Source organism: Physeter macrocephalus, chromosome 21 (genome assembly GCF_002837175.3).
Source record: "Physeter macrocephalus isolate SW-GA chromosome 21, ASM283717v5, whole genome shotgun sequence".
NCBI classification, from domain to species: domain Eukaryota; kingdom Metazoa; phylum Chordata; class Mammalia; order Artiodactyla; family Physeteridae; genus Physeter; species Physeter macrocephalus.
In genome coordinates, this window is record NC_041234.1 from 63,614,385 (window position 1) to 63,641,799 (window position 27,415).

The 27,415-nt window shown below is 37.5% G+C and overlaps 1 protein-coding gene across 1 annotated transcript in view; it reads left to right on the forward strand.

Annotated features, from left to right (window-relative positions):
- KLHL4 (kelch like family member 4) overlaps positions 1 to 27,015 on the forward strand; it is a 147,037-nt gene extending 120,022 nt beyond the window's left edge. The window contains exons 10-11 of the mRNA XM_024129493.2: positions 18,828 to 18,999; positions 26,901 to 27,015. Coding sequence (XP_023985261.1) covers positions 18,828 to 18,999; positions 26,901 to 26,960 — 232 coding nt within the window. The 3' untranslated portion in view covers positions 26,961 to 27,015. The remainder of the gene's footprint in view (positions 1 to 18,827; positions 19,000 to 26,900) is intronic.
- Positions 27,016 to 27,415: the final 400 nt, after the last annotated feature.

Consider the following 27,415-nt stretch of genomic DNA (forward strand, 5'->3'; position numbering starts at 1 on the left):
TGATTCTTCCAAACCAAGAACATGGTATATCTCTCCATCTATTTATATCATCTTTAATTTCTTTCAGCAGTGTCTTATACTTTTCTACATACAGGTCTTTTGTCTCCTTAGATAGGTTTATTCCTAGATAGTTTATTATTTTTATTGCAATGGTAAGTGGGAGTGGTTTCTTAATTTCACTCTCAGATTTTTCATCATTAGTGTATAGGAATGCAAGAGATTTCTTTACATTAATTTTGTATCCTGCTACTTTACCAAATTCATTGATGAGCTCTAGTGGTTTTCTGGTAGCATCTTTAGGATTGTCTATGTAGAGTATCATGTCATCTGCAAGCAGTGAGAGCTTTACTTATTCTTCTCTGATTTGGATAACTTTTATTTCTTTTTCTTCTCTGATTGCTGTGGCTTGACTTCCAAAACTATGTTGAATAAGAGTGGTGAGAGAGGGCAACCTTGTCTTATTCCTGATCTCAGTTGAAATGGTTTCAATTTTTCACCATTGAGGACGATGTTGCCTGTGGGTTTGTCATATATGGCCTTTATTATGTTGAGGAAAGTTCTCTCTATGCCTACTTTCTGCAGCATTTTTATCATAAATTTTTGTTGAATTTTGTCAAAAGCTTTTTCTGCATCTATTCAGATGATCATATGGTTTTTCTCCTTCTGTTAGGTTGATATGGTGTATCACGTTGATTGATTTGCATATAATTAAGAATCCTTGCATTCCTGGAATAAACCCCACTTGATTATGGTGTATGATTCTTTTAATGTGCTGTTGGTTTCTGTTTGTTAGTATTTTGTTGAGAATTTTTGCATCTATGTTCATCAGTGTTATTGGCCTGTAGTTTTATTTCTTTGTGACGTCTTTGTTTTGTTTTGGTATCAGGATGATGGTGGCCTCATAGAATGAGTTTGGGAGTGTTCCTCCCTCTGCTGTCTTTTGGAAGAGTTTGAGAAGGATAGGTGTTATCTCTTCTCTAAATGTTTGATAGAATTCGCCTGTGAAGCCATCTGGTCCTGGGCTTTTGTTTGTTGGAAGATTTTTAATCACAGTTTCAATTTCAGTGCTTGTGATTGATCTGTTCATATTTTCTATTTCTTCCTGGTTCAGTCTCGGCAGGTTGTGCATTTCTAAGATTTTGTCCATTTCTTCCAGGTTGTCCAACTTATTAGCATAAAGTTGCTTGTAGTAATCTCTCATAATCTTTTCTATTTCTGCAGTGTCAGTTGTTAATTCTCCTTTTTCATTTCTAATTCTATTGATTTGAGTCTTCTCCCTTTTGTTCTTCATGATTCTGTCTAATGGTTTATCAATTTTTTTTTATCTTCTCTAAGAACCAGCTTTTAGTTTTATTGATCTTTGCTTTCGTTTCCTTCATTTCTTTTTCATTTATTTCTTATCTGATAATTATGATGTCTTTCCTTCTGTTAAATTTGGGGGTTTTTGTTCTTTCTCTAATTGCTTCAGGTGCAAGGTTAGGTTGATTATTCGAGATGTTTCCTGTTTCTTAAGGTAGGATTGTATTTCTATAAACTTCCATCTTAGAACTGCTTTTCCTGCATCACATAGGTTTGGGTCGTCGTGTCTCCACTGTCATTTGTTTCTAGGTATTTTTTGATTTTTTCTTTGATTTCTTCAGTGATCACTTCATTATTAAGTAGTGTATTGTTTAGCGTCCATGTGTTTGTATTATTTACAGATCTTTTCCTGTAATTGAAATCTAGTCTCATAGCATTGTGATCAGAAAAGATACTTGATACAATTTCAATTCTCTTAAATTTTCCAAGGCTAGATGTGTGACCCAAGATATGATATATCCTGGAGAATGTTCCATGAGCACTTGAGAAGAATGTGTATTCTGTTTTTTGGGGTGGAATGTCCGATAAATATCAATTAAGTCCATCTTGTTTAATGTATTATTTAAAACTTGTGTTTCCTTAATTATTTTCATTTTGGATGATCTGTCCATTGGTGAAAGTAGGTTGTTAAATTCCCCATCTATGATTGTGTTACTGTCAATTTCCCATTTTATGGCTGTTAATTTTTGCCTTATGTATTGAGGTGCTCCTATGTTGGGTGCAAAAATATTTACAATTGTTATATCTTCTTCATTGATCGATCGCCTGATCATTATGTAGTGTCCTTCTTTGTCTATTGTAATAGTCTTTATTTTAAAGTCTATTTTGTCTGATATGAGAATTGTTACTCCAGCTTTCTTCTGATTTGCATTTGCATGGAATATCTTTTTCCATCCCCTCACTTTCAGTCTGTACGCATCCCTAGGTCTGAAGTGGATCTCTTCTGGACAGCATATTTATGGGTCTTATTTTACTATCCATACAGCCAGTCTGTGTCTTTTGTTGGGAGCATTTAATCCATTTACATTTAAGGTAATTATCGACATGTATGTTCCTATTACCATTTACTTAATTGTTTCGGGCTTGTTCTTGTAGGTCTTTTCCTCCTCTTGTGTTTCTTGCCTAGATAAGTTCCTTTAGCATTTGTTGTAAAGCTGGTTTGGTGGTGCTGAACTCTCTCAGCTTTTGCTTGTCTGTAAAAGTTTTAATTTCTCCATAAAATCTGAATGAGATACTTGCTGGGTAGAGACATCTTGGTTGTAGGTTTTTCTCCTTCATCACTTTAAATATGTCCTGCCATTCCCTTCTGGCTTGCAGAGTTTCTGCTGAAAGATCAGCTGTTAACCTTATGGGGATTCCCTTGTGTGTTATTTGTTGTTTTTCCCTTGCTGCTTTTAATATGTTTTCTTTGTATTTAATTTTTGATAGTTTGATTAATATGTGTCTTGGCGTGTTTCTCCTTGGATTTATCCTGTATGGGACTCTCTGTGCTCCCTGGACTTGATTAACTATTTCCTTTCCCATTTTAGGGAAGTTTTCAACTATAATATCTTCAAATATTTTTTCTCTTTCTTTTCCTCTTCTTCTTCTGGTACCCCTATAGTTCGAATGTTGGTGTGTTTAATGTTGTCCCAGAGGTCTCTGAGACTGTCCTCAGTTCCTTTCATTCTTTTTTCTTTATTCTGCTCTGCAGTAGTTATTTCCACTATTTTATCTTCCAGCTCACTTATCCGTTCTTCTGCCTCAGTTATTCTGCTATTGGTCCCATCTAGAGTATTTTTCATTTCATTTATTGTGTTTTTCATCATCGCTTGCTTACTCTTTAGTTCTTCTCTGTCCTTAAATGTTTCTTGCATTTTGTCTATTCTATTTCCAAGATTTTGGATCATCTTTACTATCATTTTTCTGAATTCTTTTTCAGGTAGACTGCCTATTTCCTCTTCGTTTGTTAGGTTTGGTGGGTTTTTACCTTGCTCCTTCATCTGCTGTGTGTTTTTGTCTTTTCATCTTGTTTACTGTGTTTGGGGTCTCCTTTATGCAGGCTGCAGGTTCATAGTTCCCATTGTTTTTGGTGTCTGTCCCCAGTGGCTAAGGTTGGTCCAGTGTGTTGAGATGGTTTCCTGGTTGGGGGGGACTAGTGCCTGTGTTTTAATGGATGAGGCCTGATCTTGTCCTTCTGTTGGGCAGGTCCACGTCTGGTGGTGTGTTTTGTGGTGTCGGTAGCCTTATTATGATTTTAGGCAGCCTCTCTGCTAATGGATGGAGCTGTAGTCCTGTCTTGCTTGTTGTTGAGTATAGGGTGTCCAGCACTGTAGCTTACTGGTTGTTGAGTGAAGCTGGGTCTTGGTGTTGAGATGGAGATCTCTGGGAGATTTTCGCTGTTTGATATTACGTGGATGTGGGAGGTCTCTTGTGGACCAGTGTCCTGAAGTTGGTTCTCCCCCCTCAGAGACACAGCCCTGAAGCCTGGCTGGAGCACCAAGAGCCTTTAATGCATATGGCCCAGAATAAAAGGGGGAAAAATAGAAAGAAACAAAGAAAGAAAGAAAGAAAGAAAGAAAGAAAGAAAGAAAGAAAGAAAGGATAAAATAAAGTAGGATAAAATAAAATAAAGTTATTAAAATAAAATATAATTATTAAGAAGAAAGTTTTAAAAAGTAAAAAAACAAAACAAAAAAAAAAAACAGGACGGTCAGAACCCTGGACAAATGGTGAAAGCAAAGCTATACAGACAAAATCTAACACAGAAGCACACACATACACACTCACAAAAAGAGATAAAGGGGAAAAAATAATATATCTTGCTCCCCAGTCCACCTCCTCAATTTGGGATGATTCTTTGTCTATTCAGGTATTCCACAGATGCAGGGTAAATCAAGTTGATTGTGGAGCTGTAATCCACTGCTTCTGAGGCTGCTGGTAGAGATTTCCCTTTGTCTTCTTTTTCGCACAGCTCCAGGGGTTCAGCTTTGGAATTTGCCCCACCTCTGCGTGTAGGTCTCCTGAGGGCGTCTTCTCTTTGCTCAGACAGGATGGGATTAAAGGAGCAGCTGATTCAGGGGCTCTGGCTCACTCAGTCCAGGGAGAGGTAGGGCTATGGATGCAGGGCAAGCCTGTGGCTGCAGTGGCTGGCATGGCATTGCACCAGCCAGAGGTGTGCCATGCATTCTCCCGGGGAAGGTTTCCCTGGATCCTGGGACCCTGGCAGTGGCGGGCTGCACAGGCTCCTGGGAGGGGAGATGTGGAGAGTGACCTGTGCTCGCACACAGACTTCTTGGTGGTGGCAGCAGCAGCCTTAGCTTCTCATGCCTGTCTCTGTTGTCCATGCTGATAGCCACAGCTCGTGCCCTTTTCTGGAAATCCTTTAAGAGGTGCACTTAATCCCCTCTCCTTGTGCACCAGGAAGCAAAGAGGGAAGAAAATGTCTGTTGCCTCTTCAGCAGCTCCAGACTTTTCCCGGACTCCCTCCCGGGTAGCGTGGTGCACTAACCCCTTCAGGCTGTGTTCGCACCGCTAGTCCTCTCCCTGCGATCTGACTGAAGCCCGAGCCTCAGCTCCCAGCTCCTGCCCATCCCGGCGGGTGAGCAGACAAACCTCTTGGGCTGGTGAGTGCTGGTCGGCACCGATCCTCTGTGCGGGAATCTCTCCGCTTTGCCCTCCGCACCCTGTTACTGTGCTCTCCTCCGTGGCTCCAAAGCTTCCCCCTCTGCCACCCGCAGTCTCCACCCGTGAAGGGGCTTCTAGTGTGTGGAAATCTTTCCTCCTTCACAGATCCCTCCCACTGGTGCGGGTTGCGTCCCTATTCTTTTTGCTCTGTTTATTCTTTTTTCTTTTACCCTACCCAGGTATGTGGGGAGTTTCTTGCCTTTTGGAATTTCTGAGGTCTTCTGCCAGCATTCAGTGGGTGTTCTATAGGAGCAGTTCCACGTGTAGATGTATTTCTGATATATCTGTGCAGAGGAAGGTGATCTCCGCATCTTACTCTTCCTCCATCTTCCGGACAGAGATCTCCCTTATTTTCTTGATGAGTCTGCCTAATGGTTTTTCAATTTTATTTATCTTCTCAAAGAATCAGCTTGTAGTCTTATTGAACTTTGCTATTGTTTCTTTCATTTCTTTTTCATTTACTTCTGCTCTGATTTTTATGATTTCTTTCCTTCTAACTTTGAGTTTTCTTTATTATTCTTTCTCTAATTGCTTTAGGTGTAAGGTTAGGTTGTTTTTTTGAGACTGTTTTTGTTTCTTAAGGTAAGATTTTATTGCGATAAACTTCCCTCTTAGAACTGCTTTTGCTGCATCCCATAGGTTTGGGGTCATCGTGTTTTCATTGTCATTTGTTTCTAGGTAGATTTTTATTTCCTTTTTGATTTCTTGAGTGATCTCTTGGTTATTTAGCAGTGTATTGTTTAATCTCCATGTGTTTGCTTTTTTTACAGTTTTTTTTCCTGTAATTGATATCTAGTCTCATAGTGTTGTGGTCAGAAAAGTTACCTGATATGATTTAAATTTTTTTTAATTTACCAAGGCTTAATTTGTGACCCAAGTTATGATCTAACCTGGGGAATGTTTCATGAGCACTTGAGAAAAAAATGTATTCTTTTGTTTTTGAATGGAAAGTCCTATAAATATCCTATGTCCTATAAATGTCCTATAAATAATGTGTCATTTAACATGTTTCCTTATTTATTTCCATTTTGGATGATCTGTCCATTGGTGCAAATGGGGTGTTAAAATCCTGTACTATAATTGCATTAATGTTTATTTCCCCTTTTATGGCTATTAATTTTGTCCTTATACATTGAGGTGTTCCTATGTTTGGTACATTAATATTTATAATTGTTATACCTTCTTCTTGGCTTGATCCCTTGATCATTATTTAGTGTCCTTCTTTGTCTCTTGTAGCAGTCTTTATTTTAAAGTCTATTTTGTCTGATATAAGAATTGCTACTCCAGCTTTTTTTGCTTTCCATTTGCATGGAATAACTTTTTCCATCCCCTCACTTTCAGTCTGTATGTGTCCCTAGGTCTGAAGTTGGTCTCTTGTAGGCAGCATATATACAGGTCTGGTTTTTATATCCATTTAGCCAGTCTGTCTTTTAGTGTGAGTATTTAATCCATTTACATTTAAGGTAATTATTGACATGTATGTTTCTATTACCATTTTCTTAATTGTTTGGGTTTGTTATTGTAGGTATTTTCCTTCTCTTGTGTTTCCTGCCTAGAGAATTTCCTTATAGCATTTGTTGTAAAGCTGGTTTGGTGATGCTGAATTCTCTTTGCTTTAGCTTGTCTGTAAAGCTTTTAATTTTTCTGTTGCATCTGAATGAGATACTTACTGGGTAGAGAAATCTTGGTTGTAGTTTTTTCCCTTTCATCACTTTTAACGTATTCTGCCACTGCTTTCTGGCTTGCAGAGTTTCTGCTGATGGTCAGCTGTTAACCTTATGGGGATTCCCTTGTATGTTATTTGTTGTTTTTCCCTTGCTGCTTTTAATTTTTTTTTTTTTTTTTTTTTTGTGGTACACGGGCCTCTCACTGCTGTGGCCTCTCCCGTTGCAGAGCACAGGCTCCAGATGCGCAGGCTCAGCGGCCATGGCCCATGGGCCCAGCCACTCCGTGGCATGTGGGGTCCTCCGGGACCGGGGCACGAACCTGTGTTCCCCGCATCGGCAGGCGGACTCTCAACCACTGCGCCACCAGGGAAGCCCTTTTCTTTGTTTTTAATTTTTGATAGTTTGATTAATGTGTGTCTTGGTGTGTTTCTCCTTGAATTTTTCCTGTATGGGTCTCTCTACCCTTCCTGGACTTTATTGACTATTTCCTTTCCCATATAAGGGAAGTTTTCAGCTATAATCTCTTCAAATATTTTCTCATTCCCTTTCTTTGTCTTTTTTTTTTTCTGGGACTCCTATAATTTGAATATTGGTCTGTTTAAGGTTGTCCCAGCGGTCTCTGAGACTCTCCTCAATTCTTTTCATTCTTTATTCTTCTCTGCGATAGTTATTTTCACTCTTTTAACTTCAGGTCACTTATACTTTCTTCTGTCTCAGTTATTCTCCTTCTAGATAATTTTTAATTTCATTTATTGTGTGGTTCATCATTGTTTGTTTGCTCTTTAGTTCTTCTATGTCCTTGTTAAATGTTTCTTGTGTTTTCTCCATTCTATTTCCAAGATTTTGCCTCATCTTTACTATCATTACTCTGAATTCTTTTTTCAGGTAGACTGCCTATTTCTTCTTCATTTGTTTGGTCTGGTGGGTTTTTACCTTGCTCATTCATCTGCTGCGTATTTCATTGTCTTCCCATTTTGCTTAACTTACTGTGTTTGGGCTCTCCTTTTTTCTCACTGCAGGTTCATAGTTCCCATTGTTTTTGGTGTCTGCCCCCTATGGGTAAGGTTGGTTCTGTGGCTTGTGTTATCTTCCTGGTGGTAGGGACTGGTGCTTGTGTTCTGGTGGGTGGGCCTGGATCTTGTCTTTCTGGTGGGCAGGGCTGCGTCTGGTGGTGTGTTTTGTGGTATCTATGAACTTAGTATGATTTTAGGCAGACTTTCTGCAAATGGGTGGTGTTGTGTTCCTGTCTTGCTAGTTGTTTGGCACGGTGTGTCTAGCACTGGAGCTTGCTGGTCGTTGACTGGAGCTGGATCTTAGCATTGAGACAGAGATCTCTGGGAGAGCTTTCGCCATTTGATATTACATGGGGCCAAGAGGTTTCTGGTGGACCAATGTCCTGAACTTGGCTCTCCCACCTCAGACTCTCAGGCCTGACACCTGGCCAGAGCACCAAGACCCTGTCAGCCACACGGCTCAGAAGAACATGAAGAAAAACATGGAAGAAAGAAAAAAATAAAATGTTATTAAAATTAAAAATTTAAAAATTTATTAAAATAAAAATAATAAAAGCAGTTTAATAAAAAAATATAAGAGAGCAACCAAACCAATCAACAAAACCACCAATGATTACAAGCACTAAAAACTATACCAATATAAACATGAAATCAGAAACTAGTCAGTCGCATACAGCAAACCCAAAGTCAACAGTTGCTCCCAAAGTCCACTGCCTCAATTTTGGGATGATTCATTGTCTATTCAGGTATTCCACAGATGCAGCATACATCAATTTGATTGTGGAGATATAATCCACTACTCCTGAGGCTGCACAGAGAAATTTCCCTTTCACTTCTTTGTTTGCACAGCTGCTGGTGTTCAGCTTTGGATTTTGCCCCACCTCTGCATGTAAGTCGCCCTTGGACATCTGTTTTTCACACAGACAGGAGGGAGTTAAAGGGAGCAGCTGATTAGGGGACTCTGACTCACTCAGGCAGGGGGACTGAGGGGTATGGGGTGCAGGGTGAGCCTGCGGTGGCAGAGGCCAGCGTGATATTGCAACAGACTGAGGCATGTCGTGTGTTCTCCTGGGAAATTGTCCCTGGATCATGTGACTTTGGCAGTGGTGGGCTGAACAGGCTCCTGCCAGGGGAGGTGTGGATAGTGACCTATGCTTGTACACTGGCTTCTTGTTGGCTGCAGCAGCAGCCTTAGCATTTCATGCCTGTCTCTGCTGTCCACGCTGATAGCCGTGGCTTGTGCCTGTCTCTGAAACTTGTTTAAGCAGTGCTCTGTATCTCCTCTCCTTGTGCACCCCAGAAAAATAGTCTCCTGAATCTTAGGCATTTCCAGACTTTTTCCTGGACTACTTCCCAGCTAGCTGTGGCACACTAGCCCCCTTCAGGCTGTGTTCATGCAGCGAACCCCAGTCCTCTTCCTGGGATCTGACCTCCAAATCATGAGTCTCAGCTCCCAGCACCCCCCTGCCCCAGCTGGTGAGCAGACAAGCCTCTCAGGCTGGTGAGTGCTGGTCAGCACTGATTCTCTGTGTGGGAATCTTTCTGCTTCGACCTCTGCACCCCTCTTGCTGTGCTCTCCTCTGTGGCTCGGATGCTTCCTCCCCGCCCACCCCCCATTTCCACCAGTGAATGGGCTTCCTAGTGTGTGGAAACTTTTCCTCCTTCCCTGCTCCCTCTCAGAGGTGCATGTCTCATCCATATTCTTTTGTCTCTGTTTTTTCTTTTTTCTTTTGCCCTATCCAGGTACCTGGGGAGTTTCTTGCCTTTTGTGAAGTCTGAGGCCTTCTGCCAGTGTTCAGTAGGTGTTCTGTAGGAGTTGTTCCACATGTAGGTGTATTTTTGATGTATTTTTGGAGAGGAAGGTGATCTTTACGTCTTACTCCTCTGCCATCTTGAAGGTCCTCCCTATTTTTAAATGTTTGTGGGACCACCATACTGTTTTCCATTGCAGCTGCACCATTTTCTATTCCCACCAACAAAGCAGAAGGATTCCAATTTCTGTACATATTTACCAACATTGTTTTCTTTAGTTTTTCATGGCTATCCCAATGGATTTGAAATGGTACCTTTTTGTGATTGTGATTTGAGTTTCTCTAATGATTAGATATGTTGCACATCTTAACAGGTGCTATTGGCCATTTGTATATCTTCTTTATAGAAATGTATATTCCAGTCCTTTGCCCATCTTTTAATCAAGTTGTTTTTCTTTTTGCTGTTGAATTATAGGAATTCTTCATATATTCTCTATATTAACCCATTGTCTGATATGTGATTTGCAAATTGTTTCTTTCATTCCATTGGTTGATTTTCATTCTGATGATAGCACCCTTTGATGTGCAAATTTTTTATATTAAATCTTATTTATCTATTTTTTTCATACTTTGTACTTTTAGAGTCATATCCAAAAGATCATTGCCAAATCCAATGTTAAAAAATAATTTCCCCTATGTATTCATATAAGAGTTTTACTGTTTTAGGTCTTATGTTCAGGCCTTTAATCTGTTTTAGTAATTTTTTTATATATGGAGTAGGGTAACGATCCACCTTCATTATTTTATATGTAGATATCCCGTTTTCCCATCAGCATTTGAAGCAGTTGGAACAACAGTCCTTTCCCCATTGAATTGTATTGACCCAATGTCAAAAATTATTTGACCATGTATGTGAGGGTTTATTTCTGGGCTCTGTATTCTTTTTCATTGGTAATTACATCCATTTTCATGCCAGTACCACACTCTTTATTACTGTAGCTTTCTAGTAAGTTTTGAAATCAAGAAGTGTGAGATCTCAATCTTTGTTCATCTTTTTTCAAAATTATTTTCGCTACTCTGGGTACCTGAGATTCCATATGGGTTTATAATGGATATTTCTATTTCTGCAAAAAATGTTGTTGGGGTTTTGATAGATGTTGCATTGAATCTGTAGATCACTTGGGTGATATTGACATCTTAACAACATTGAGTCTTCTAATCCAGGAACACGAGATAGCTTTCCACTTATTGGTGTGTTCTTTAATTTCTTCCTTTCCAGTGTGGATGCATTTTTTTTTTCTCTTCCAACTCTAACTAGTAGTTCAGTATTATGTTGAATAGAAGTAGTGAAAATTCTCATTATTGTCTTGTTTTTGACCTTAGAGAGAAAGCCTTCAGGCTTTCCCCATTGAATATGATAGATCTGGGTTTTCCACATATGGTCGTTATTATGTTGAGTTGGTTTTATTCTATTCCTGATTTGGGTAGGGTTTTTATCATTAAAGGGTGATGAATTTTTTCACATACTTTTTCTGCATCAGTTGAGATAATCATGTGTTTTTTCCCCCTTCATTCTGTCAGTGTGGTGTGTTGCATGGATTGATTTTCGTATGATAACCCATTGTTGCATTCCAGGAATAAATCCCACATTATTATGATGAATAATCATATTAATAATGCTGGTGAATTCAATTTGCTAGTTTTATGTTGAAAAATTTTTGCATCAGTATTTATTAGGAATATTGGTATGTAGTTTTCTTACAGTGTCTGGCTTTGGTATGAGTGCAATGCTGGCCTTATAGAATGAGTAAGTGTTACTTCTTCTACAATTTTTTGGAATATTTTGAGAAGAATTTGTGTTAATTCTTTTCTAAATCTAAAGTAAAATTCACCAATAAAGCCATCTGACCCTAGGCTTTTCTTTTTTGGGAGATTTTTTAATACAGTTGACCCTTGAACAACATGGGTTTGAACTGCACAGGTCTACTTAGATGTAGAGTTTTTTTCAATAAATACATACTACAGTACTATACAATCCTTGGTTAGTTAAATCCAAAAATGTGGAACCACGGGTATGGAAGGATGACTGTAAATCTATACACGAATTTTTGACTGTACAAGAGTTGGTGCCCCTAACACTCACGTTGTTTGAGGATGAACTGTACTTTGTTGGGAGACTTTTTTTTTTTTTTTTTTTTTTGCGGTACATGGGCCTCTCACTGCTGTGGCCTCTCTTGTTGTGGAGCACAGGCTCTGGATGCACAGACCCAGTGGCCATGGCCCACAGGCCCAGCTGCTCCATGGTATGTGGGATCCTCCCAGACCGGGGCATGAACCTGTGTCCCCTGCATCGGCAGGCAGACTCTCAACCACTGTTCCACCAGGGAAGCCCTGTTGGGAGACTTTTGATCCCCTTACCATTAGAGGTCTATTCAGATTTTCTATTTCATCTTGAAAATAGAAATTTTCTCTTGGTTCTATCTTGATAGGTTGTGTATTTCTAGAAATTTGTCCATTTCATGACGGTTAATCAAATTGATAGTGAACAGGCTTCCCTGGTGGTGCAGTGGTTGAGAATCTGCCTGCTAACGCAGGTTCGAGACCTGGTCTGAGAGGATCCCACATGCCACAGAGCAACTAGGCCTGTGAGCCACAACTACTGAGCCTGCACGTCTGGAGCCTGTGCTCCACTACAAGAGAGCCTGCGATAGTGAGAGGCCCACGCACTGCGATGAAGAGTGGCCCCCACTTGCCACAACTATAGAAAGACCTCTCACAGAAACGAAGACCCAAAAGAGCAAAAATAAATTAATTAATTAATTAAAAAATTGTCAGTGAACAATTCTTGATAGTACTTTTATAATCCTTTCTTTCTGTAAAATCAGTACTAATTGCTTCCTCTTTCATTTGATTTTACTATTGTTTTGTTATTCTCTATATTATTTATCTATGATCTAATCTCTATTATTTCCTACCTTATACTAACTTTGGGTTTTAGTTACTCTTCTTTTTCTAGTTTCTTAAGGTGTAAAGTTAGGTTTTTGACTTGCAATTTTTCTTCCTTTCAAATGTAAGCCTTTACAGTTATTGATTCCCTATATCACATCATGGCTTTCTTTGCATTCCAGAAGACACTGTATGAGTCATGTTTTCATTTTCACTTGTCTCAAGATGTTTTCTAATTTCCCTTACAATATATTCTTTGACTCATTGGTTAAGTGTGTGTACTTTCATTTCCATATATGTTTGGACATATCACTTTTCCTTCTGTTGTTGATTTATAGTTTCATTACACTGTGAAAAGACCTTGCATGTTTTCAGCCTTTTTAAATTTATTAAGACTTGTTTTATGTCCTAACGTATGGTCTATCCTAGATAATGTTCCATGCTTACTTGTGAAAAATATGTCTTCTGAGTTTTGGGGGAGTAGAAATTTTTATATATGTTTGTTAGGTCCAATTTGTCTATAATGTTGTTCATCTTTCATGTACTTACTGATCGTCTGTCTGGTTTATTTTATCCATTATTGAAAGTGGGAAGTCAAATTCTCCTACTATTACTGTAGAACTATTTCTTCTTACTCTTCCCCCACCTCCTCCTCCTCCCTTTCTTCTTCTTCTTCTTCTTCTTCTCCTCCTCCTCCTCCTCCTCCTCCTCCTCCTTCTCCTCCTCCTTCTCCTTCTTCTCCTTCGTCTTCTGCTTATTTTTCCCCCAAAATGCATATATTGACCCACTTGATGTTGTCTCAAAGGTCCCTTAGACTCTGTTGACTTTTCTTCATTCTTTTCACTCAGACCTGATAATTTCAAAAAACTTGTCTTCAAGTTCACTTATTCTTTCTTCTGCCTGCCTGAGTCTCCAAGGGAAAATTCTAGTGAGTTTTTAAATTCAGTCATTTCATTTTTCAGCACCAGAATTTCTATTTTTTCTTCTTTATAATTTATTTCCTTTGTTGATCTTCTAATTTTGTTCATTTATCATTTTCCTTATTTCTTTTAGTTCTTTGCCTGTTTTTCTTTTCACTCTTTGAGAATATATAAGACAGTTGCTTAAATGTCTTTTTCTTGTAACAGAAATGCCTGTGTTTCTACAGGGATGGTTTTGGAGGTTTACTTTGTTCTTTTGAGTGAAATTCATTTTCTTATTTATCTGTATGCTTTGTGGTCTTTTGTTGAAAACTGGCCATTTGAAATAACAGATACCTTTCCCAGTGCTTGCAGATTGACTCCATGCATAGGAAGACTATCATTATTTAATCACTAATTATGTTCTATGCTTGGGATAAGCCCAGCTTGAAGGCTTGAGGACTTCTCAGGCCTTTACTGGGTTTGTCTGTTTCCTGGGCCTGTGTGTGTGTGTGTGTGTGTGTGTGTGTGTGTGTGTGTGTGTGTGTGTGTTGATTCTCTGTATACATGGCTGCTTTTAAATGCCTTAACTTCCTTAAGATTCTCAGCCCTGCTGCCTTTCAGAGCCTTAGCTATTCTATTGGAGTAATCAGTAATCTCTTGTAGCATCAAAAATCTCTTGCCCCAGTTGTCTATGCATCTGTAATCTCCTGACAGCTTTCATGAACCATGTACAGTACTTCCCATGGCTTTTCCTAGCCTGAAATCTGAGCTGTACCACTTTTGACTGTCTGAGCTGAGTTAGGTAACACAGAAGATAATCCCTTTGGCAACAACTGAGACAGGTTGGATTGCTGCATATTAGCTCTGCTGTTTTCTCTCTGGTTCAAGGAAAGGAACTGGGGCTGGGCCACTGCTTTCTCCAATGCATGCCATGCCTTTCTAGGAGGGGGTGGGAACAGAGAAAGTAAAAAATTTCACAAAATTGCCTACATCTTTTTCTTGGCTGAGCAGGTATTTGGTTGCTGTGGATCTTTGCCTGATTTTCAGAACTCCTACAAAGTTATTTTCACCAGTCTCTATTTGTTTATTTAATATTTTTGTGACAGAATAAGATCCTAGTGTTTCCTAGTCTACCATCTTGCTGACATCACTCCCTAGTAATGCAGCATTGAAAACAAGATAAAAACTACATGTAAATCACCTTGACTTGCCTGTATATTTAAATGATAAAGCTGAATTTTCTCTGCCCTTTATTTATATCCAGAAACACAATAATGAAATGATATGTAATTAGAAATGGAAAAGATCTTGAAAATCTAGTATATCTTTATCACCCTACAGAAATGGCAGTTGAACCCCTCTATTGTTAAATAACAAATAGTGGCTAAAGGATTTTTTTCATATAACTGGAGTTTTTAAAAGTTTGGAAACCAGTCATATTTGACTTTCCATTTCATTATAAAACTAAAAGTTCACTATTCTACACTCAGTACTATTGATAGAATTAAACATGAAGCCACTATTTTCTACTTTTATTGATACAGAATTTCATTATGTGTACAAAAGTTTAAGCATTTACTCTGTGCTTGTGTGTGTATAACTGATGGGAATCATGTCTCCCTTTTAGAAAGGCCAAAGGAATACAATAGGCTCAATACTTATTAAAGTTCACTGTAAGAAGTTGAAAAAGGATAGATTCTACTGAAATTTCAAATTGCTTAGATAATTTATTGATGCCTTCCATAGACCACAAAAAATTACAGACAACACACAATTCACAAAAGTTTAAGCCCACCTATCTAATGAATGTATACATACTCTCAAAAAACTGATACTTGTATTCAAAAAGGGTAAGTGTAGTTTTCATTTTAAGAAAGGGTATCTAGGCATTGAATTCTATTCTTACACTTGTAAAAATATGCATATTTCTATACCTAAGAATAACTGTAGCCACCTCTTTATATGAGTTGAGAGTGGAGAAGACTATATCACCACTTATAAGCTAAACAGACAGCATCAGGAATTATTATATTTGGGAAAACTTGATCAAATGTACAAACAAATCCATGTAAAAATAATTATGCTTTCTCAAATTTCCATTAATGCCTAAACTATATTGGAGTGATAAATTCATGAGAAGCAGTGGTCAAAGAGTGATACTGATTCTCAGAATTCATGTCATTCTTTACAGAAATATTAAAAGTTGTCTAGAAGGATTTTATACAAAATAATGCAATACTATACAAAATTATATCTAGTAAATAAAAAGTCATGAAGGTTTGTTACTATGAAAATCAAACCTGACTTCACAAAAATTTCATCTGAATTAAAAGTTAAATCATATAAATATATAGACAGAGAGACAGGTAATACTCTCAGCTCTTATAATAGTAATTTTCTTATAATAAGTTCAAATTATTGGGAGATTTTCTTTCTAGCATACTGAAGTCTATGCTTTTTTTTTTCTATTTCAATTTTGGAGACTTTTTATTGCATCTTAGTGGCATAAATTATGTTGCATTTACTTGGTTCCTTGTATCTAAATGTATGGGATTAAGAAACTAGGTTTGGTCCAAAAAGAACACATTTCATAAGGAAAAAATCTAGAATACATAAAATATTTTAATTAAATCACCTTCTTCTCTCCCATTATTATGCCAGCATTTTCCTGGCTTTACCAAGAACTCCTGAAATTGGGAAATTCTATCTTAAGACCTGAAAGAGAGATGAACTGGGCTGCGTTTTAGCACTGTAGAGTGATTACCATGAAATTAGCCTTACAATAGCTTGACGTGTCTATACCAATTTAAATAGGCATTTACACACACAACTAGGAAAGTATAAACTCAGTTCATATTTTTTTGATATAGAAAATTTCATAATACAGACTACAAAATTAAATGCTTACAAACATATCCTAATAATTCAATGTTTAACTTTATTTAATGATATAATTATATTTCCAAATATACTATTTTCAATTTTTAATGAGAAAAAGAACTTTATGCATACAAAAAATGTATAGTATACTAGTTAAAACCACTATATTTGGAGTCAGACAGCTCTGAGTTCAAATCCAAGATCTGTTATTTACAAGTTATGTGACCTTGACCCAGTTACTTTACATCTTTAAACATCTGTTTCCTCATGTGAAAAATGAGAATAATTTTAGTATCAACCTCATACGGTACAAAATAATAAATGTTAATGCAGTTAGTGCCTTGCCTGGCACATATTATTATTTTGTTTGTATTATTTTTGTAATTAGTATTAGTGTTATTACTAACATTATCCCCTTATTGGCATTTTCCTTGTAAAGATCTTGAGAAAATAACTAGTGCTAAAGTATAGTTTTTGAAAATTATGACTTTCATACAAATATAATAGTAACGTGTCAAAGAATTTTGTGTGATTCATTAATTAATGAGGTAACCCATAAGATGTTAAAATTGCTTCAAAGAATCTTTGAAGAAAAGACATAAAAACAATTAGGAATGCTGAAAAAATTGTTAATAGATGCAAAAGCAGTTAATAACCTATAGGGAATAAAATGTAATATATGGGGGGGTCATCATTTGGGGTTATAAATTAATTCTTTCTCTATCAGGCAAAATTTATTTTATTTTTATGTATAGGAATCACAAGAAAACTCAGTTTTCTACCGCTTAACTTCTACACCTATAGAGTTGTAAAATAGCCTTGTCAGTTAGAAAGTCAATTAAAGATGCACACTGCCGAATCAGATAATCCTCATTTCCATGTCTTAGACAATATTCCTGACACTATTTTCTGGTAAAACATTGATGGCCTACCCATTACCTTAGAAGTCTCATCCAATTAATTAAGATAATCATTTAAATTAAAGGTTTCTAAAATACATAAACTTGTGTTGGCTGGGTCAGGGATTATTATTTCTATAATGTTGATGAGAAAATTGAGGCAAAGAAGTCAAGCACATTGTCTGTAATTACTCTAAGTGGAGGAATAAGTCCATGACTAATTCTCTTTACTTCAGTCTCCTTTTTATTTCCACTAGAATATATATACTTATATCCAAAGTAAGGAGAAATAGAAAAGCAAAAAAGAAACAAAAGGGGAGAAATGTGGTGCTGTTTTAATTTGAAGGTGAGGTAGTGGCTAACTTTTTCTTTAATAACTGATCCTCTGTGTCTTTACAGATAACAACCAAGGTGCCAATTTTTTTTCTTCAGAAGATTCTACATTCCCCAAAACTCTCTAGTTAATAAATCAGTGTCCAGATAATATTAACATTAGCCAGATATTTGAGCATTCATTATCATGCACATGCAGAAAAATCTTGGGTTTTGGATGCAAATCTATAAGGGAATCCTTCTGCAAGCCCTGGTTCACCATTCATATACGTGTGTACTGTGTGATCTGAGCACAGCATCAATTAACAATAGCAGTTGTGTTAAAGATTCAGATTAGCTAAAGCATACAGCTGTGGATTTTCTGGTTCTGCTTTTTAATATAACATCGGAATTTAAGGTGACTCCCAACAATATATGGTGAATATTGAGGATATCTTAATTATTGCTGATTTTAGATATTATTAAAAATATTACTGGGTGTGAGACCAAGTTCAAATGGAAGCTGGGAACAGATAATTTAGATTATAATTAAAGAGAGAAAAACAGAAATAAGATGAGTAATAAAAATGTAAGGAAATTAGTAGATGGTAATAAATGAAATTTTGTAAAATAAATGTGTTTCATTGGGCTTTACAAATAGGCCAATATAAAATCAGAGATAATTTCCACATATAATTATATAAGTATTTTCTTATTGTTCACCCCTTTTAGATCTTAGTATTCTATATTGGCTTCAAATTTTAGGAAAGGATTACTGGAGAAGATTTTAATTAATATTGCTTACTGAATTCTCTTTCATTTTGCTTACAAAATAGGTTTGGGGATAAGGAGTTAACTTCAAATTAAAATGGAAAAAAATCCCAGGGTCCTGTGAAGATAAATAAGAACTCTCATAGAGGAAAAAGAATACAACTGTGTTCATCGTAACTACAAAGAGTATTAAAACCAGGGTACTATAGTTTATAAAACAAAAAGGCAATTATATTCAGAATTACTTAACATGTGATCTCTCATATAAACAAGATCAGGCATCTCAGATATAACTTGGATAAGCAAAGAATAAGAAAAACCCATTCCAGTAGCATACTAAATGACAGAGTGGGCATTTTCCACATAATATTAAGATGCCAATATGTAAAATTTCCTCATAGAGAATCTGAGTACTGATCAAAGAAATGTGTGGTATTTTTAAAAGGAAATTCATTTTCACTATGCTTTGAGTGACATCTGGTGGCTGAAGAGAATTCTGTCATTTAGTTATCCTTAACGTTTATTAATCAGACTACACTTAGTATGTATAAGGTATTTTTCATTTCTTATATTAAATAAGAGTACATTTTATTAATGTCTATTATTTTTAATTTTAACACTGTTGAACTTTCTTCTCAATTGTCTTCCTAAACTTCTTAAGGTATGATCCAAAAAATGATTCATGGTCAACTGTGGCACCTCTGAGTGTTCCTCGAGATGCTGTTGCTGTATGTCCCCTTGGAGACAAACTCTATGTGGTTGGAGGATATGATGGACATACTTATTTGAACACTGTTGAGTCATATGATGCACAGAAAGATGAATGGAAAGAGGTACTCTCATTTAAAGTATTCAAATTGATATATTTTAGGTTTTAATTTAAAAATTAAAATATGTGCTTGGAATTAATCCTATTCTCGTCCTCTCTAGGGCTGAACCAAATTCTTTTAATGAAATTTATGGCATGTGCTTTATTTAGCTATATAGAATTATTAACTGAGTTGTTTTACCATTAGCAGGATCCATCAGTACTTATATAAAGTGGGGACAAGACATTCTCTTAACTTGATGGACTCATTCATTTTACAGAAAAGTGAATCAGATTCAATAATCCAAGAGCTTTACTCTCTGACCAACTTTCTATGTATGTATTATGACTAGAGAAGCAAAGAATAATGTCCTCACCCACAAATGTCTGCCCCTTCTTATTGGCTGGTGCCCAGGAGGAAAATCTTTCAGCCCCCTCCTTATAGAGGTTCTACAAATTAAAACATTCCTAACTACTGATCAGTCATTCAAGGGACTTGGTGCACAGTAAGAGACTGGAATTAAACTCTCTCAAGAGTGCTGGGCATCTAACAGAAGAAATTCTAAGGAAAGTACAAGAACGGGCACTGAAAGGACATCTTGGGAGTGCTAAAGGAAACTTGATGCTTCTGACAGCTTTTGCAGTGATAGCTCTATATAATTTTTAATATCTTTATTGGAGTATAATTGCTTTACAGTGGTGTGTTAGTTTCTGTTTACAACAAAGTGAATTAGTTATACATATACATATGTTCCCATATCTCTTCCCTCTTGCATCTCCCTACCTCCCCCCCTCCCTATCCCACCATTCTAGGTGGTCACAAACCACCTAGCTGATCTCCCTGTGCCATGTGGCTGCTTCCCAGTAGCTATCCGCCCTACGTTTGGTAGTGTATATATGTCCATGCCACTCTCTCACTTCGTCACAGCTTACCCTTCCCACACCCCATATCCTCAAGTCCATGCTCTAGTAGGTCTGTATTTTATTCCCGTCCTACCCCTAGGGTCTTCATGACATTCTTTTTTTTCTTAGATTCCATATATAATTGTTAGCATACGGTATTTGTTTTTTTTTCCTGACTTACTTCACTCTGTATTACAGACTCCAGGTCCATCCACCTCAGTAAAAATAATTCAATTTCGTTTATTTTTATGGCTGAGTAATATTCCATTGTATATCTGTGCCATATCTTCTTTATCCATTCACCTGTTGATGGACACATAGGTTGCTTCCATGTCCTGGCTATTGTAAATAGAGCTGCAATGAACATGTTGGTACATGATTCTTTTTGAATTATGGTTTTCTCAGGGTATAACCCAGTAGTGGGATTGATGGGTCGTATGGTAGTTCAATTTGTAGTTTTTTAAGGAACCTCCATACTGTTGATTTGCATATATTTTATCCTATTTTGAGGGTGGTCTTTTGGTCTTGTTTATGGTATCCTTTGTTGTGCAAAAGCTTTTAAGTTTCATTAGTTCCCATTTGTTGATTTTTTGTTTTTATTTCCTTTTCTCTAGGAGTTGGGTCAAAAAGGATCTTACTGTGATTTATGTCATAGAGTGCTGTGCCTATGTTTTCCTCTAAGAGTTTGATAGTCAAAAAGGATCTTACTGTGATTTATGTCATAGAGTGCTGTGCCTATGTTTTCCTCTAAGAGTTTGATAGTGTCTAGCCTTACATTTAGGTTTGTAACCCATTTTGAGTTTATTTTTGTGTATGGTGTTAGGGAGTGTTCTAATTTCATAATTTCACATGTACCTCTCCAATTTTCCCAGGACCACTTACTGAAGAGGCTGTCTTTTCTCCACTGTATATTCTTGCCTCCTTTATCAAAGATAAGGCGACCGTATGTGTGTGGGTTTATCTCTGGGTTTTCTATCCTGTTCCATTGATCTATCTTTCTGTTTTTGTGTCAGTACCATACTGTCTGGATTACTGTAGCTTTCTAGTATAGTCTGAAGTCAGGGAGCCTGATTCCTCCAGCTCCATTTTTCATTTTCACAATGTTGATACTTCCAATCCAAGAAAATGGTATATCTCTCCATCTATATGTATCATCTTTAATTTCTTTCATCAGTGTCTTATAATTTTCTACGTACAGGTCTTTTGTCTCCTTAGGTAGGTTTATTTCTAGACATTTTATTCTTTTTGTTTCAATGGTAAATGGGAGTGATTTCTTACTTTCACTCTCAGATTTTTCATCATTGTTGTATAAGAATGCCAGAGATTTCTGTGCATTAATTTTGTATCTTGCTACGTTACCAAATTCATTGAATAGCTCTAGTAGTTTTCTGGTAGCATCTTTAGGAGACTCTATGTATAGTGTCATGTCATCTGCAAACAGTGACAGCTTTACTTCTTCTTCTCTGATTTGGATTCCTTTTATTTCTTTTTCTTCTCTGATGGCTGTGGCTAGAACTCCCAAAACTATGTTGAATAAGAGTGGTGATAGTGGGCAACCTTGTCTTGTTCCTTATCTTTTTGGAAATGGTTTCAGTTTTTCACCATTGAGGACAATGTCGTCTGTGGGTTTGTCATATATGACCTTTATTATGTTGAGGAAAGTTCCCTCTATGCCTACTTTCTGCAGGGTTTTTATCATGAATGTGTGTTGAATTTTGTCAAAAACTTTCTCTGCATCTATTGAGATGATCATATAGTTTCTCTCCTTCAGTTTGCCTCATCAGTGATATTGGCTTGTAGTTTTCTTTCTTTGTGACGTTTTTGTCTGGTTTTGGTATCAGGGTGATGGTGGCCTCATAGAATGAGTTTGGGCATGTTCCTCCCTCTGCTATCTTTTGGAAGAGTAAGAGAAGAATAGGTGCTAACTCGTCTCTAAATTTTTCATAGAATTCGCCTGTGAAGCCACCTGGTCCTGGGCTTTTTTTTGCTGGAAAATTTTTAATCACCGTTTCCATTTCACTGCCTGTGTTTGGTCTGTTCATATTTTCTATTTCTTCCTGGTTCAGTCTCGGCAGGTTTTGCATTTCTAAGAATTTGTCCATTTCTTCCAGGTTGCCCATTTTATTGGTATAGAGTTCCTTCTAGTAATCTCTCATAATCTTTTGTATTTCTGCAGTGTCAGTTGTTACTTCTCCTTTTTCATTTCTGATTCTATTGATTTGAGTCTTCTCAGTTTTTTTCTTGATGAGTCTGGCTAATGGTTTATCAATTTAAGTATCTTCTCAAATAACTATCTTTCAGTTTTATTGATCTTTTCTATTGTTTCCTTCACTTCTTTTTCATTTATTTCTGATCTGACCTTTATGATTTCTTTCCTTCTGCTAAATTTGTTTTTTTTGTTGTTGTTCTTCTTTCTCTGATTGCTTTAGGTGCAAGGTTAGGTTGTTTATTTGAAATGTTTCCTGTTTCCTAACGTAGGATTGTATTGCTGTAAACGTCCCTCTTAAAACTGCTTTTGCTGTATCCCATAGATTTTGGATCGTCGTGTCTCCATTGTCATTTGTTTCTAGGTATTTTTTTATTTCCTCTATGCTTTCTTCAGGGATCACTTCGTTATTAAGTAGTGTATTGTTTTGCCTCCATGTGTTTGTATTTTTTATAGGTCTTTTCATGGAATTGATATCTAGTCTCATAGCATTGTGGTCGGACAAGGTACATGATAAAATTTCAATTTCCTTAAATTTACCAATGCTAGATGTGTGACCCAAAATATGATCTATCCTGGAGAATGTTCAATGAGCACTTGAGAAAAATATGTATTCTGTTGTTTTTGGATGGAATGTCCTATAAATATCAATTAAGTCCATCTTGTGTAATGTATCATTTAAAGCTTGTGTTTCCTTATTTATTTTCATTTTGGATGATCTGTCCATTGGTGAAAGTGGGGTGTTAAAGTCCCCTACTATGATTGTGTTACTGTCGATTTCCCCTTTTATGGCTGTTAGTATTTGCCTTATGTATTGAGGTGCTCCTATGTTGGGTGCATAAATATTTACAATTGTTATATCTTCTTCATGGATCGAACCCTTGATCATTATATAGTGTCCTTCTTTGTCTCTTGTAATAGTTTTTACTTTAAAGTCTATTTTGTCTGATATGAGAATTGCTACTCCAGCTTTCTTCTGATTTCCATTTTAATCCATTTAAATTTAAGGTAATTATCGATATGTATGTTCCTATTACCATTTACTTAATTGTTTTGGGTCTTTTCTTGTAGGTGTTTTCCTTCTCTTGGGTTTCATGCCTAGAGAAGTTCCTTTAGCATTTGTTGTAAAGCTGGTTTGGTGGTGCTGAACTCTCTCAGCTTTTCCTTGTCTGTAAAGGTTTTAATTTCTCCATCAAATCTGAATGAGATCCTTGCTGGGTAGAGTAATCTTGGCTGTAGGTTTTTTTCCTTCATCACTTTAAATATGTCCTGCCACTCCCTTCTGGCTTGGAGAGTTTCTGCTGAAAGATCCGATGTTAACCTTATGGGGATTCCTTTGTGTGTTATTTGTTGTTTTTCCCTTGCTGCTTTTAATATGTTTTCTTTGTATTTAATTTTTGACAGTTTGATTATTATGTGTCTTGGCGTGTTTCTCCTTGGGTTTATCCTGTATGGGACTCTCTGTGCTTCCTGGACTTGATTGACTATTTCCTTTCCTATATTAGGGAAGTTTTCAACTATAATCTCTTCAAATATTTTCTCAGTCCCTTTCTTTTTCTCTTCTTCTTCGGGGACCCCTATAATTCGAATGTTGGTGCATTTAATGTTGTCCCAGAAGTCTCTGAGACTGTCCTCAGTTCTTTTCATTCTTTTTTCTTTATTCTGCTCTGCAGTAGTTATTTCCACTATTTTATCTTCCAGCTCACTTATCCGTTCTTTGGCCTCAGTTATTCTGCTATTGATGCCATCTAGAGTATTTTTCACTTCATTTTTTGTGCTGTTCATCATTGCTTGCTTCCTCTTTAGTTCTTCTAGGTCCTTGTTATATGTTTCTTGCATTTTGTCTATTCTATTTCCAAGATTTTGGATCACGTTTACTACCATTTTTCTGAATTCTTTTTCAGGTAGACTGCCTATTTCCTCTTCATTTGTTAAGTCTGGTGGGTTTTTACCTTGCTGCTTCATCTGCTGTGTGTTTTTCTGTCTTTTCATTTTGCTTATCCTACTGTGTTTGCAGTCTTCTTTTCATAGGCTGCAGGTTCATAATTCCTGTTGTTTTTGGTGTCTTTCCCCAGTGGGTTGGGTTGGTTCAGTGGGTTGAGTAAGTTTCCTGTTTGAGGGCACTAGTGTCTGTGTTCTGATGGATAAGCCTGGATCTTGTCTTTCTGGTGTGTAGGTCCACGTCTTGTGGTGTGTTTTGGGGTGTCTGTAGCCTTATTATTATTTTAGGCAGCCTCTCTGTTAATGGATGGGGCTGTGTTCCTGTCTTGCTAGTTGTGTGGCATAGGGTGTCCAGCACTGTAGCTTGCTTGTCATTGAGTGAAGCTGGGTCTTGGTGTTGAGATGGAGATCTCTGGGAGATTTTCACCGTTTGATATTACGTGGATCTGTGAGGTCTCTTGTGGACCAGTGTCCTGAATTTTGTTCTCCCACCTCAGAGGCACTGCCCTGACACCTGGCTGGAGCACCAAGAGCCTTTAATCCACATGGCTCAGAATAAAAGGGAGACAAAATAGAAAGAAAGAAAAAGGATAAATAAAGTAGGATAAAATACAATACAGTTTTTAAAATAAAAAATAATTATTAAGAAGAAAAAATTTAAAAAGTAAAAAGAAAAGCAAAAAACAGAAAAACAGGACAGTCAGAATCCTAGGACAAATGGTGAAAGCAAAGCTCTACAGATATAATCTCACACCAAAGCATACACATACACATTCACAAGAAGAGAAAAAGGGCAAAAAATTAATATATCTTGCTCCCAAAATCCACCTTCTCATTTTGGGATGATTCGTTGTCTATTCAGGTATTCCACAGATGCAGGGTACATCAAGCTGATTATGGAGCTTTAATCCGCTGCTTCTGAGGCTGCTGGGAGAGATTCCCCTTTCTCTTCTTTGTTTGCACAGCTCCTGGAATTAAGCTTTGGATTTGGCCCTGCCTCTGCGTGTAGGTCGCCTGAGGGCATGTGCTGTTCACTCAGACAGGATGGGTTAAAAGAGCAGCTGATTCGGGGACTCTGGCTCACTCAGGCGGGGGGGAGGGAAGGACACGGAATGCGGGACAAGACTACAGCGGCAGAGGCCGACATGACATTGCACCAGTCTGAGGCGCACCGTGCGTACTCCCGGGGAAATTGTCCCTGGATCATGGGACCCTGGCAGTGGCGGGTTGCACAGGCTCCCAGGAGGGGAGGTGGGGAGAGTGACCTGTGCTCGTACACAGGCTTCTTGGTGACTGCAGCAGCGGCCTTAGAGTTTCATGCCCGTCTCTGGGGTTCGTGCTGAGAGCCGCTCTCGTGACCGTTTCTGGAGCTCCTTTAAGAGGCGCACTTAATCCCCTCTCCCCGCACACCAGGAAACCAAGAGGGAAGACAAAGTATCTTGTCTCTTCGGCAGCTCCAGACTTCTCCTGGACTCCGTCCCGGGTAGCTGTGGTGCACTAGCCACTTTCAGGCTGTGTTCGCGCTGCCAGTCCTCTCCCTGCGATCTGACTGAAGCCCTAGCCTCAGCTCCCAGCCCCGCCCTGTCCCGGCGGGTGAGCAGACAAGCCTCACGGGCTGGTGAGTGCCGGTCGGCACCAATCCTCTGTGTGGAAATCTCTCTGCTTTGCCTTCCGCACCTCTGTTGCTGTGCTCTCCTCCGTTGCTCCGAAGCTTCCCCCTCTGCCACCCACAGTCTCCGCCTGTGAAGGGGCTTCTAGTGTGTGGAAACTTTTCCTCCTTCACAGCTCCCTCCCACTGGTGCAGGTCCCATCCCTATTCTTTTGTCTCTGATTATTCTTTTGCCCTACCCAGGTATGTGGGGAGTTTCTTGCCTTTTGGGAGGTCTGAGGTCTTTTGCCAGCCTTCAATGGGTGTCCTATAGGAGCAGTTCCACGTGTAGATGCATTTCTGATGTATCTGTGGGGAGAAGGGTGATCTCCGTGTCTTACTCCTCCACCATCTTCTCTCTACTATCGAGCGCTCTATATTTATTCCAAAATATCTAATGGTGTTTTGTTGATTAAATGACAGATTAATAAAATATGAACTATGATTAACTGTTCACCATTTCCACAAACAAACAAACCTTGTATTTGGTATCAAACCTCACCTTCCCCTATACTAACTTCATGGTGCTCTGTTTTCTATGTAGTAAGCTGGTTACTGTTCCAAATAAGTTATGTGTTAATATACTGACACCTGATAATGGGTTTCTAGCTCTTTCCTCCAACAATATGATTCATGTGGACCCTCAGAAATATTCAAATTCTGCCATGTAGGTAGCTCTTTACAATGGTTAGGACCAGCTAGAAATGGAGGAAAACATTTAGCAAACAAGGATGTAAGTCAAATACAGGAATCAACATGTTTGTAATTTACTTTTCAGAAAATTATAGGCCAGTAGCTAAGAGACCTAGATTCTATTCCAGGCATTTCACTGTTTCATTGTGTGACCTTGAAAATGGTGAAAGAGAACTAATAGATAATGAGATTATAACTACTATATGCCTAATTATTTTCATTCATTATCTTTCTTAACCCTAACAAAAACTCATTGAAGAATGAGTATTATTAGCTGTAATTTTTAAACTGAGAAAATTATCAGAGAGGTGAAATTTACCCAAGATCACCTGTTCTTCAAACTCAGGCCTACTTCATTTTAAAGACTATGCTCTTTCCACCTTGGACTATTATCTCAGCTGCATTTTCCCATATGTTTATACAAGATGAAGGTTGGGCCATAATAAGTAAGGACTTTTTCAACTCCAATATATTATGCTAAAGGCAGAGTTCATTCAAACAGCATTTCTTTCCTTGTTTTTGTTTTCTGTGTTAGGAAGTTCCTGTTAACATTGGAAGAGCTGGTGCATGTGTTGTGGTGGTGAAGCTACCATAAAGCTATCTTTATCAAAGGGAAGGAAACTGGATAATTTCAAGAAGTGGAGTAGGAAGAGGAGAGGAAGAAGAAATATGTTCTGTCCTTCAATTAGTAATCAAACATGAAAATTCTTGTGTAATTCTAATATGTAGTTATAAATGCTCTCATTTGTGAAGCCAAAGCAAGTTTTCAAACATTAATTACATATAGGTGTTTAGTGTATATGTTGTTGCAGCTAATAATATAAATGAAAATCCAGTAGTCTAGGTTTAGCCTTGTTACTTTAAAATATTAAAATGTTTAAGGGAAATTGATAGTGACCAAAGTATAAAAGGTTATAAAAGCATCGGTAATTTTGAGTCTGATAAGTTAAAAACATTTTCTATTTCAAAAAAAAATAGGTACCCTATAATTTGGAACATAACTAATATAAAAGAGATCATCTAAAGCTTAAATTATAAGGTTTGATTTTC